Genomic DNA, 13,788 nt, shown 5'->3' with positions numbered 1-13,788 from the left:
GGGTACCAGCAAACTTTTCTCAGACATGATGACAGCACCAACGAACTTGATTATACTCATCTTGGGCAAGACACACTAGCTATCACACATTTGGAAGATGGTGTAGCTTAACGGCAATGCGGCCAACTTCTGGGCTTGGAAACCAGGTTCGAGTCTGGCGGGAGGCTCAAACATCCTGTGGTTCTGGGCAAATCTCTTAATTTCCCCTTGCCTAAAAAAATGAATATGTCCTTCTGTGATGCACCTGGTGACCATGTTGCATTATAAAAACAACTGCAAAAAAATAATAATAATTGGCCAGAGTCACCAATATTATATACAATCTAGTGCACACTCTTACAAGGCTATGAATATGCTTGTGTGCAACCCGCACCCTTTCTTACCCACATTTTAGCCCCCCCCAAGCCTCCCCGAGAGATCTTGGAAGCCCCCTCATCACCAGGGACAGGACACACCAGGAAAGTATATGGGTCCATATTTAAATACTCCTTTAGCGTTGTGTTCTTACTATTTTAATGAATTTCAGATATTACAGATTTCACCGTGTGTGGGGTGCTGTAGACTCACAATGTGACATTCATTTTTGAACTTTCCGCCATTAAGCTATTTGAAATATTACATCACAAATCATCATTCTAAGATAGTGGTGCAATGGCGGAGGGTAGACCTTTTAGGATGAGCGTTTGGTTCTCCTCTGGTTCCTAGCAGATTCTGAATTGAGGAGCAGCTCCCAGCCCCCCTGCCCCGCAAACTGTGCCGGATGTCGCAGGCACCTTACATTAGCTTCTCTTGGATGCTACATCTGTGCACTGATTGGTGGCTGTATCTGGTGTTTCTATTGGATTAGGGTTAGTGTTCCTATTGTTTGACAATTTGAGGTTTCTGATTGGTTCCTGGGTCAGTGATTCTAATGGATGTAGGGCTTAGGGTTAGTGATCTGATTGGTGGATAGGTTTAGGATTTCTGATTGGTTACTGGCGTTAGGGTTTCCATTGGACGTAGGGCTTAGGGTTTTGTGACTGACTGTCTGCTGGAACTAGGGCTAGGGCTAGGGTTTTTATTGAATGTAGGGCTTAGGGTTTCATGTCTGACTGTCTGCTGGAACTAGGGCTAGGGCTAGGGTTTTCATTGGATGTAGGGCTTAGGGTTTCATGTCTGATTGGCTGTTAGGACTAGGGCTGGGGCTAGGGTTTCTATTGACCCTAGGGTTTCTGGTTTGGTTTCTGGTTTGCTCCTGGGACTAGGGCTGTGATTTTCTGTAAGAGGCTAATGTCCTCTTGGTTCTAGGGTTTAGGGCTAGTTGTGTGTTTGATTAGGGTTAGAGCTTGGGTTCCATTGGCCAAGGTTTGAGCCTGTTCAAGACTGGCCAGGACTACGGCTAGAAATGCTGCCCAAAAACACACACACCAGTACCCATCCTACCCCATCCACAACCAGATTTCCAGACTCAAAGCACATGTACTCTACTCATTTACTACAAACTAACCCTACACAAAGTCAATGTCTCAACACCCACAACAAACCCCCAGAAACCAAACCTATACACCCTTCTATCCAAGCCACCACACATTTGCACCATCACTTACAAACAATACACAACTCTGTCCTATACCACTAAAAAATCCACTAATCACTATTACAAACCAAATCCACACCATACTTAACTATGGGCCAGATGTATGACTATTTTTTGCAGTCGTAAACGGGAAATCAGCCCGTTTGAGACCACAAAATTGGTCTGCCCTATTTACAAACCCTATAGGGTTTGCGAATCACTATTAGGAAGGGGCGTGCCAAGGGCGTTTTTTCCTAATAGCGACTCGTTGTTTTTTGGCCGCAATAGCGGCTGCGAAACACTCACAATTTACCACCCATTTCAAATGGGTGGCAAGCCATTCACAAAACGAGAATGGGTCCCAAGGGGACCCTTTCCCCTTTGTGACTGGCACTGACCACGGACCACCCCCTACTCTTAAAAAATAAAACAGTAACGTTTAATTTTTTTTTTTTTAAATGTATCTTGTTTTCCCTTAAGGAAAATGGGCTGCATTAAAAAAAAAATGGTGGTGTGCTGACGCCAGCAGGCCACCGTCCCTGGGAGTGCTAGCCATTCCCAACGGGGTCACAAAATGCACCTGCCTCATTAATATTAATGAGGCAGGCACTTTGTGACCACATTAGGTATCGCAAACACTGTTGTAAATCGCAATTTGTGAGTCGCAAATTGCGAGTCACAAAAGAACGCAATTAGAGACTCGCAAATTAGATGGGTCGTACATCTGGCCCTATATCCCATCCAGACACACACTCCCTTCTCTAATTACTCCTAACAGACCCCATTTTTGTCACTAACAAACCTATACTCAGCCTTCCATCTTTCCAGTCACCAACACCCTCCTCTTCGTTCTCCTACACTACCACAACCACACAACACTTAGGGCCAGATGTAGGTCGCCAAATACCGGTCGGTAACGGCCGATTTCGGCCGTTACCGACCGGTATTTGGCTTTTGAGATGTAGGTGGGTCTGAATTTACAGAATCGGTATATTTACCGATTCGGTAAATTTACCACTTCAGTATTTTACCGAATCGGTAAATATACCGATTCTGTAAATCCATATGTAGGTGACACTCCTAAGAGTGCCAAGGGCCCTTAAGAGTCGGTATTTTACCACCCAATCCTATTGGGTGGTAAAATACCGAAATCAGGTGTGCATGCACATCTGTGCCATGTAACACACAGACATGCCCTTAGGGCATGTATGTGTGCCACATGGTACACATGCCTGTACTTGGGGTGCTAGAGGGTGTCAAAGTGACACCCCTTGCACCCTTGCAGGATTCGGTATTTACCGAATCTGTAAATACCGAATCGGTATTTCACATTGATTCCTATGGGCTTCAAGGCCCATAGGAATCAATGTGAAATACCGAATCGGTATTTACAGATTCGGTAAATACCGACTCTTACAGATTCGGTCATTTTTTACCTACATCTGCCTCCTTCCTATTTACCGACTCTTAAATACCGATTCGGTATGAGTCGGTATTTAAGAGTCGGTAAATAGGAATTACCTACATCTGGCCCTTAAATTCTACTGCACCACACATATTACCTCTTGAAGCAATCAAATCTAACACAACCACTCTTAACTAGTTCATCCCCTCTTACACACAACATACACTCTACTCACAAACACATCACCACCTCCTTTGCCTTCCAACTTTCACTAACAAACAATACTCTATATACAACTCCTTCTGAGAAAACATATACATCAGAAACTCCTTTCACTACTCCCCAAAATCAAAATATAACACAAGCACCAGCAGAACAAAATATCTCATACACACCTCACAATTCTTTCCATCACAAACTACAAACATACACCCACCTTGCAGACTACATAAAGGATACACACCATGGTCAAACTCCAATGCCAAGCTTTCTCTCTTCCCCCACACCTAACACATATACAACAAGACAACAACTCTCGTTTAACTGCCTCTCATGCATTGGACAATTTAGAACCTTACTACATGACCCGCATGCTGCAGCACCACACCTAACCCATACACCTTCCACCCTAAACAGAAGCAAACAAAATAAGCTACATGCCACTCCTCACAACTTTGCTTCTCCATGTCTACTGCACTACAACATTACACTAAAAAACACCACAGCTCACCAACTCGCTCTCAACCACTGTCCCTACCACCTACACACGCAGACCCATCAAAATGCCTTCTTAGCCTGCTGGACAAGGAACACGATACAGAACACCTACACAATTGCTATCCTCTTATACCCAATACCAAACTACGTACACACCTGCTACAAGCCCACAAAACACTGCTCACTCTTTTACAAAACGAAGGCACACTATTGCCAAAGCACATTCTCTAAACTCTCTACTAATAAATGCTCTATCACTCTCTAAAAACAAACCTCACATCTATGACCTTCTCACTGTTGCGAAACCTGACATACTCTGCATAAATGAATCATGGTTGGGAGATGATATGGCTCTAGTCCTGCATTAGGCCATCATCTAGGCTATCAATCAATCCCAAAATATCGTATAGGCAAAGAAGAAGTGGCCTAGCTGCTGTGTTCAGGCAAACATTACATATAACTAAAGCTGATGACATCTCCATACAATATTGTGAGGCACTTTTCACCAGATGCAATCCTACACCATCTCCCTTCTATAACCTCCTGCTCCTTTATAGACCTCCACCTAGCAATGCAACATTCCCAGAGACACTTCTAGACACAGTTTCAAACATGATAACAATACACTCCAACTTACACATTCTGGGTGACCTCAACAACCAAAAACAATCATCGCTGGCCTAGACACACTGAACCTGCATCAGATCACTCACAGTCCCAAATACATCTCTGAAAACATCCTAGATGTTTTTTTGCTAATAAAGAACTAGTTATCTTGCAAACAATTACTCCAGTCACATGGTCAGACCACCATTTGCTTGATTTCAAACATAAAACAACACAAAGCAACGCCCCTAAAACCACCTTACGTGCATTTACCTATCGACAGTGGAACAAACTCAAATTGGAAGACTTAGAAACACAACTAACATCCAGTGCAGATCTAGACACAAGACATTCTGTTCAAAAATTATATGAGTGGCTACAGGAAGCTTTTGCTAGCCTAATACCACTAAAAATGACACAACTGAAGAAAAAAAACAGGCACCTCAGAGTAATACTGAGATAAAAGTGATACAGGGCCAGATGAATGTAGCTCGCATTTTGCGATCCCTAATTGCAAATTACAAGGATCCGCAATTAGGAAATCGCAAAATTCAATGTATGAAGGTGTATAGTACACCTTTTGCGATTCCTAGGGGGTCACAAATGACCTACCTCATGAATATTAATGAGGTTTGTTGCAATTTGTGACCCCATAGGAATCGCAGAAATCACGGGGAAGGAGGCCTGCTGAGATCAGCAGACCACCATGTCCATGACTGCTTTTCAATAAAGCAATTTTTTTGTTTTTGTAGAACAGTCAATTTTCCTTAAAGGTAAATGAGATGCTTTACAAAACAAAAAATAAAAAGTTTTCTTTTCATTTTTTAAGAGCAGTTAGTGGTCCCTGGAACCACTACCTGCTCTTAAAAACGTTTTTACAAACATTCACAAAGGGGAAGAGGTCCCTTGTGGACCCCTTCCCATTTGCAAATTGGTTACCACCTAATTGAAGTCGGTGGTAAAATGTGAATGTTTTGTGATCGCAATTGCGGTCACAAAACATTCATACATACCGATGCGATTAGCTATTAGGAAAGGACCTAAATGGAGACATGTACGTGTACACTTTCTAGTAAATTTTCTCTCGGAAAGGTTGAGTAGCCTAAAGTAGTAATTTTACTACAAAGAATAAGGGTAAAGTTCCATGTGTAGATTTACTCATGTGTAAGTTCACCTTCATTAATAGGCTCCTAAGGATGGGCAGCTTAGAAAAGTGACCCTTTTGGACATGGTCACCCCATCATTGTTTGCCTGGCATATGATGCATTTTTGACAGAAGTGCACTGAGTTTCCCCCTTGCAGGTCTCCAGTGGCAGATTTCGTTTTCTAAAACTGTACAATTGTTCCCCCAATTGGCAATAAGTTTAGCACCCCTGTAAGCCCCTAGTAAATGGTGCCACTGATACCTAGGGCATGGGTACTAAGGAGGGCACCTAAGGCCTTCAGCATGTATTGTGCCACCCTAAGGAACTCCTCAACACACTCACGCAAAATTGCAGCCTACGTGACATGGTGCAGACAAAAGTGAAGACACCACATGTCATCCTCTCTGTGTGCCATGTCTACAGATGCTGCATGTAATAGATGTAAGTCACCCCTGCAGCAGGCCTTATAGCCCTAAGACAGGTTGCATTGTAATAAATGAGAGGACATATCTGCATGAGCAGATATGTCCCTGTGGTGTCCAAGTTGATCCCTGGACACTGCCAGTGAACAGGGAAGCCTTCATGAGTGTATGTACCAGGCACTGGTGATTACGAGTTCCCCAGCCACATGATGGATTCACTGAAACTAAAGATGTTTGGTATCTTGTATTAAAAAACTCACACTGATTCCAGTGGTAGATTTATTAATACATGCTCCCAGAGGGCACCTTAGAGACGCTCCCTGAAAACCTACAAACCTCTAGTGTACTGGCTAACTGGTGTAGAGCAGCCTCCCACCACAGACAGGTTTCTACTCCCATGCAGGTGAGAGCCTGCGCTCTCTCAGGGCAGAAACAAAGCCTGCCTCGGCAGGATGTGTTGTCACCTCCTCCAAGGACGATGTCTAAGTGACCAGCATATCAAGGTAGGAGGCTTCCAAGGCCTCTGCTGCCTTTGATATGTGACCCATGCTTCTCCCAGACAGGCAAACTGACACCCCCTGCCCAGGGCCCATTTTGCACAAGGACAGGTGGGAATATTGGCTAGTTAGGTGGACTACCTGATATGAACCGCAAACTAGAATTTCACCACCTTGGTTTTTGGTGGTTAGGCTTATGCCCACTTCCCACAGGAAGTGGTCATATAGGCGGTGTAGTCACCCTAAAGGTGACTAGCCCATTGGCTACTACCTGTCACTCCCCTTAATGTCCCTAAATTGAGTATTTAGGGGGCACCCCTGATGCCAGGAACTCAGAGTCGATGGACCCAGAAGAAGAGGACAAAGAAGAGACGCGAAAACAAGAACTGAAAACTTGCTGTGGACTTTTTAGTGCCAAACCTTGCCTGCCTGCACCAGCTCGATATAAAAAAAAACATTTATCCTGCAGCTGAGCCTCTACCAAGAACTGGGGTGGACTGCCAGCCCTTTGCAATTTGCCAGCAATCTCCCTTCGAGTATAGGAGCTACTCCCCTTTGGTCCACAGGCACAAAAACAGCCGGTCCCATGCTCTAGGAGGTCAGATACGTCTCCCCACAAAGTGAAAAGATGCCAGGACGATTCAGAGCCATATGGCACCATTACCCGGAATACCGGACCACTTGCAGCAACCAAAACCTGTTTGAGTCCAGTCGGGACTCCAAAACACTGAGAGTGAGCAGCCATTAAAGGACAGCAGCACCACAGAGACCAATTTCCAGAGTGGCCCAGCAGTCCTGGTTTTTGCATGCTCAACTGGCGAAACTGACAATACAAAAGACCTGGGATGCACCAGATCAGCTAACCTTACCCCTCTGCACGCGAGTGCGCCGGCCCAGGTTCTCAAAAACCAACTGTGCTGCCTTGCTCCCAGGACCCTTGTGAACCGAGGCTCTTATCGGGAGCTCTCGGACTTGACTCTAAAGCCTGTCTTTAGGTGCCCCCCCTCTCCTTCGGTGTAGCGCAAAAGGCTACCAACCTGACCAGCACCTCTGCACCTCGACTTCCCAGGGCAGGAACACTAACTGCTGATAGTACTTTGGCCCTGAAGGGGACCCCCGGAAAACAACTGCAAGTACCTGTATATGTCTTTTTCTCCTGTAGGAAAGCATTACACGTAAAGATGCATTTAAGAGAACATTTTATTTACCTGTGAAATTCAATATCTCAAAACATAATTACTTGTTTACGAAACTCTTGGTATCAAATATATATATAAATATACAACTTATTTTTTTATTTGGTCTCAGATTTATTCTTGAGTGTGTGTCTCATTTATTGACTCTGAGTACAACAACTGCTTACCACCACCCTCTGATAACTCTAAACTCCTCCCCCACATGACCACAAAAGAGAGAATTCAATGTTACCCTTTTTGCATCTGTATACCAATAAGGGATGCCTGGACTCTACATGTGTACTTTGCTTTAGTGCACTATATAGAGATTCAGCTTCCTACAGATAGTGTCATGTGGGAAGCTGGGTTTGACATTCTGAACAGACGATGTGAAGTAGACAAACGTCCGGCCGCCTAACAAGGCTCTGCTGATGTATGGAATAAAAAAGCAAGGTTCTGATTCACAAAAGTTACTCACACTTTGAGTAACTTACACTTTTGAGTAAATGTTCCACTTTTTGGCTATTCACAAAATCCTACTATAACTTGACTTTCATTTCCTTCCACAATCCATTCAACTGTCCTCCCCACCCCTGCTGCGGGCCCCCTACCACTCACATTTAACGCATGCGTAGAGAAGATAGTAAATGTGCGCTTTATTTCAGAGAGAACTGTGTAATTCCAGTCCACACTGTAATTCCCTATTCCATGGGGATTGACTCATGGTAGCAGGAATTCCATGAGGAAAGGCCACCCAGTAGCCCTGAATCTGGAAACTGCTAATTTCTTAATGGAATTACTCTAGACTGGTAACAAAACAGTTTGTGAAATATGAATTCGCTGAACAGATGGTTAGCTGTGCCCCTTACTCACAGAAGCACACGCGTGATGACAAAGTTACCAGCAGCCGCAGAAGCGTCATGAAACAAAATGCCTAGCAAGGCTCAGTGATGTGCAATAGAAGATAACGCCAAGCACAGCCGACAAACTCTGCCAAAGTTCAAATGTAATTTCCTGTGTTTTATACTGCACATCCCTGACAGGAAGTCCCATGCTACTATTTTTTTAGTATTTTTACTCTAAGACACAGATGCTGTGCAATATACGAAAATGAGAGACTTACCGAAGACTGGGACATTTCATTATAAGCGGCTTCAGCGCTTGGATATCCTCGGGCCTCAGTGGAATGTCCTGTAGATTGATGCTCTCGACTCTTGAATGCTGTAAACAGAATGCGAGTGCTCTGAAATCCATGGGACTCATCTCGCGCCTCATCGTACTTTTTGTTATACTTATGTGTTTCACACATACAGGTTCTGTTGTCACAAACTCTTCATCTTGAGTCTCGTACAAATATTGGAATAAGTCCACCATGTGGCTAGTGATCCTGTCTACTTCTTGTTTTAGTTTTTCTGTTATCCAGGCCTGTAGCACGGGTTTAATTTCTGGTGAAACTTCCCATTGGAATTTACTACTTATCTTATCCAGTCTCTCTTTACTGAGAAGGCCGAACAGAAAGCGCACAGTCAGCATCAAGTGATTGTTTCCCAACTCTGTGTATTCCTTCAGTAAGCGGGTCACGGCTCGCTGCGGACTCTCTGTGTTCTCTGCAGTTGTATCATTTCCGTCTAGTATGTAAAAGAGCGCAGCAAAAAACTCCTGGAAGGTCAAGTGGATGAAGCTGTAGACGCTGACCATATCAGTACATTCTTTAAAAACAATATTGTTGAGGAAGAGGGATTGGACAGCAGGTATGTCTACACCATGTTTAACTATGTCATTTTCTTCAAATAGTATTTTCTGTTGATAGATGCCATCCTCAGCCAAGGCACACAGACTCTTTAAGTTACTGGTAATATTTTGCTGTACGGGAACTATACTCTGCTGCTTTAATAAATTGAAAAGAAAAAGAAGGTAGACAGAAGTAATTGTTCTCAAATCACGCAAAGATTCCTCCTTATCTTCCATCTGCTCCTTGATGACACTGCAGACAATCCAGCACACGATGGGCACAAAACACATGGTGTAGAGAATTTCATTTTCTTTTACAATTCTGATAGCGAGTGCAGCTTGTATTTCATCTCCAAAGAACCTTGTAAAATATTCTTTCCTACCGGCTTCAGAAAACCCAAGAATCTCTGCAAAGCGTTCATCCTTCACGCACTTTTCAAGGGCGTCCAAAGCAGTTGGCCTGGTGGTGATTATTTTATATGAATCCTGTATATACCTATTCCTTAATAAACTGAAGATTGTTTTACCCTCTGGAGATTTTTTATCAGGATCACCAGACAGCAAATCTTCAGGGATTTTAAGTTCATCGAAGCCGTCGATGATGAAGAGCATCCTTTCGGGGTTGGCTTCTATGTCACTTATTGACAGGCACGGCCCCCCTTCAATGCTGGGTAAGATGAGGTCAGCGATCGGCCTCTGTGCACTCAGCTGGTTATATTCTCTGCAGTGGATGTAAAACACATACTCAAATCTGTGTTTGAAGAGTTTGCCCGATGCCCAATCGAACATGATCTTTCGAGCAGTCATTGTCTTTCCGATCCCAGCCACTCCCTGGAGCACCAGAGTCCTGGGGATGTGTCCATCCTTTTCAGGGGAAAATAAATCTTTGATGCTAGAGTATGAATCTGCAGCTCTTTCTTCCATAAGCTCTAGATGTCTCTTTCCACAAGACATTATTTCATGTTCTTTATCTTTCTTATTACGGTAGTGCTTTAAAATGAGGAGCTTTGTATACCTTCCTTCTAAAGACACAGTTTCACCGATTCTACTGTCATTATCCTTCATTTTTCTGAATTCCTCTTTAATATACTGCTTGTACTTCGTCTTGTGATCTGTTTAAAAATAGAGAAAACATATGAAAAATCTACTTAGGAATAAAATGTGAGTTAACAGTGTTACAGTTTAATTTAATTGCATGGTCACAATGAACATGAAACATTTCAGATGTATTTATAGTTGCTGCAATGGGTGGTATTTGTTTGGTGATATTGAAGAGAATAAGACATTACGTGGGGAGATCTTAGCATTGGGGATTCTTTGTTGTTATGAAATGACAGACTTTGGATTGAAATAATCAGTACATGTCGATCAAGGACATTATCCCAAGAAAGAATACTATTATAGGAAATGGAGGCTCAGTTATAACTACATTTATTTCCTGAAAACGTACTTCAGCAAAAAAAGAAATACATCACAGGCTCATCAAACAAGGACAAATACTTAAGAAAAACAACAAAGTAAGCGGTTCAGTATCTTTCTTCCAAACATGTCCGCAGCCCACCAGTCCACGTGCAGCCCCCCTTTAAATGCCTCGTCCTCCACTACAATGTCTGTAATGGAATCTGAACCCCTGAAGCAGTCGTGTGGGAGACTCTACATTCATCAAGAGAGTAAAAATCGCTGATGGCGAGTGAAGATCACACGAGGAGCCGCGGGGGCCACAGTCCAGGGGTGGATCTCCACACACCACCAATGCCAAGGTAAATGTCCAATCACAAGTGCCCTGGTAATGAGTGAGTTGTGCGCTGGTCCCAGGAACTACCGCTACCACAGGCTGAGCCATTCATCAGAAACTGTATAAATCTGCTAATCTGAGTTTATGGGAAAATGGGGAATTACATGTAGAATCGCTGTTTCTGTGTTCTGCTCCTCTTTCAATGTATGTGGCATTTTTACCACTCATTATTCCCTGAAAACGTCTGACAGGATTATCCTTGTGAAATCTGTCAGGGGGAAGTTGCGGGTGTGGTATTTGCAACAAAAACTGAAATTCCAATCCATGTTTATGAAGGGATTGGATTGTATCCTTAAACTCATAATTAAAGCCATTTTTGAGGGATCACTCCCACATTTTCATGCCCACTGCTATATAAGATTACAGAAATAATCAGTGCTCGTCACAAACACATGGCTGGAACCAACACATACAGGCTGCAAGATCGTCCACACCGATTCATACTCCCCAGAAGTGATGAAGCCGTGCCGTATAAGACACCCTTTCTGCACCCTCAGGGGTGGAGTATAAAAAAGAGACCTGGTCACAAAACGGAGAGGTGGAAAGGCAGGGGGGAATCTGCGGATAGATAGAGTATGCACCAGAAAGAGGACTACAAAAGGTAAATAACTTGTTCCTTTAAGAGAGACTTTTAACAGCAGATGCTTCACCTGAGAATTTTCAACCTCGAAACCTGGCTCTTCGACTGAACCTCCACACCCAGACGGACAAGCATCCCTCCCCCCAGAGCCTTGAGACCCTCACGGGTGAGTAGCCACACTATACAAACACCTGATTGATTGACTGAGAATAGGTAGAAAAGCAATAACTCCCAAAGGTGGAGGGTCTGTGGAGTGGACTCAAGATAAAAAGTCTTGCAGAACCAAGCCAGGGAAAAGTGTCCCACCTGCCGGACCAGGTCATCCAGGCAGTAGTACCTTGTGAAAGAGTGACCGATGCCCACAGCGCAGCGTGGCAGATATCAAGGACAGTCAGTCCTTGTGGCAACAAAGTGGTCGCAGCCTTGGCCCTGGTGGAATCGGCTCTCAGGCCTCTGGTGGTTTGTTAGAAGGGGTGATCTCAGAGGGCCAGGTTATGCTCACCCGACCACCCCAGGACCCACCTCTCCCACAAATACTGCCGAGTCTTTAACGTGAGGTCCCCACCGGGGAGGACTTGGAGTCTAGGATCTTACACACTGAGCTCACACCACACTTACGAACAGACACCACACCGTAGGTTTACAGTAACAAGTTCTTTATCAAACAGTAAGAAGAAATCAGCACTCTTATTTACAAGCTATCGAGGGATCGTAAAGTCTTCAGAAATTCGGGAAGGGGGAAGCGAGACAGTCTCAGTCTTTAGGCCAGTACGAAGCGTACCCTGCGCGCAGCTCTTAATCCTCGAGCCGGGGGATACGGAAGATGATGGTCGTACTGGCTGCTTCACTCACTTCGAGTCGACTCAGGTCGTGATGGTAGCGTCGATGGTCCAGCCGGACCAGAGTTCTCCTCGAGCTGCGACGAGGTCAGCAGGGCTCGATCCGGAGATGGTCTTGAGGAGCTGCGACAGCGTCAGCAGGGCTCAGGTGGTTTCACGAAGATCTCTTTTGAGTTCAAGCTCGAGCCGCGAAAGCGTCCGCAGGGCTCGGAGGTCTTAGTTCGGTCCTTGCAAGGATGAGCCGCGACAGCGTCAGCAGGGCTCGGAGGTCTTAGTTCGTTCTTTGCAGGGATGAGCCGCGACAGCGTCAGCAGAGCTCCGATGGTCAAGTTCCGTGTTTCAAGAAGGAGTCGCGACAGCGTCAGCAGGGCTCAGAAATTCAAAGGTTCAGTTCTCCCAAGGGTCAGCCGCGATCAGATCAGCAGGGCTTTCTTGTCCAGGATACAACTGCCCGCTAGTTATTAGGTGGGCCTTGATATAGTCCAGTGGCCCTTTGATGTCCGGGCCCTCGCAGGTGGAGGTCTCAGGCCTTGGGGGCTGGCCGTTGGAGAGGTCCGGCGGTTGGCTCTTTGATCCTTTGAAGATGCGTCAGGGATTTCCCAGACGCCCAGCAGGGTCTGGAGCCAGCACTCGGGGAGGCCAGAGGTGCAATCGAAACTGGCCCACAGGGGAGGGCCAAAGGTGTGGCAGAAACCAGTCTCTCAGGGGAGGCCGGAGGTACCATCGAAACTCCCTGGCTTATCTCACCCGGGGGGCCCTTTACCCCCCCCCAGCCGGGACTGGCGTGCCTGGGAGTCTAAATTTCGCTGGGGCCGGGGTCATGCTAGGCCCAGGGAGTCAGGGACCTCGGGGAAGGAAAATGGCTGCCGGGCCTTGTGGGGCATGCAGGTTTTGGGCGCTCGGAGCCTGGAGCGGGACGGGACATGCGGGGCTGGTCGTTGATTACGGTGTTTGGGCGTACAGGGAGCAGGACGACCAGGGGACTCTGGGTGCAGGGCTATGCTAATGGGGTAATGAGGAACGGGGGGAACCACGCCACGAGGCCAGGTCCAACATGGTTGCTTTCAGTCCGATGTATAGTAGATCTTGATATATGGAACTATCCACCTTGACAAAGCTCTCCTCTGCTCAGCCTTCTCACTCTTTTCCCAGAGAACCCCATGAAAAGTTGATTGTCCACTCGATGATCCTTGGTACAATCTAAATCAAAGTTCCCTGCTTTCTTGGGATCCAACCTATGGAACCTTTCCTCCTCTTTCAAGTGTGAGGAGGGCAAAGAAGGAGCATCTGGTAGTAGTAGTAGTAGTAGTAGTACAATTCC

The 13,788-nt window shown here is 45.3% G+C and overlaps 1 protein-coding gene across 1 annotated transcript in view; it reads right to left on the bottom strand.

Annotated features, from left to right (window-relative positions):
* Positions 1–13,788, bottom strand: part of LOC144805712 (NACHT, LRR and PYD domains-containing protein 12-like) — an 878,524-nt gene that overhangs the window by 801,806 nt on the left and 62,930 nt on the right. The window contains exon 5 of the mRNA XM_078672213.1: positions 8,646–10,365. Within this exon, the coding sequence (XP_078528339.1) occupies positions 8,646–10,365 (1,720 nt within the window). The remainder of the gene's footprint in view (positions 1–8,645; positions 10,366–13,788) is intronic.

This window comes from Lissotriton helveticus, assembly GCF_964261635.1.
Source record: "Lissotriton helveticus chromosome 1_1 unlocalized genomic scaffold, aLisHel1.1 SUPER_1_unloc_2, whole genome shotgun sequence".
Taxonomy (NCBI): Eukaryota; Metazoa; Chordata; class Amphibia; order Caudata; family Salamandridae; genus Lissotriton; species Lissotriton helveticus.
The sequence above is the reverse complement of the archived record's forward strand: the minus strand, read 5'-3'. Positions and strand labels throughout refer to the sequence as shown.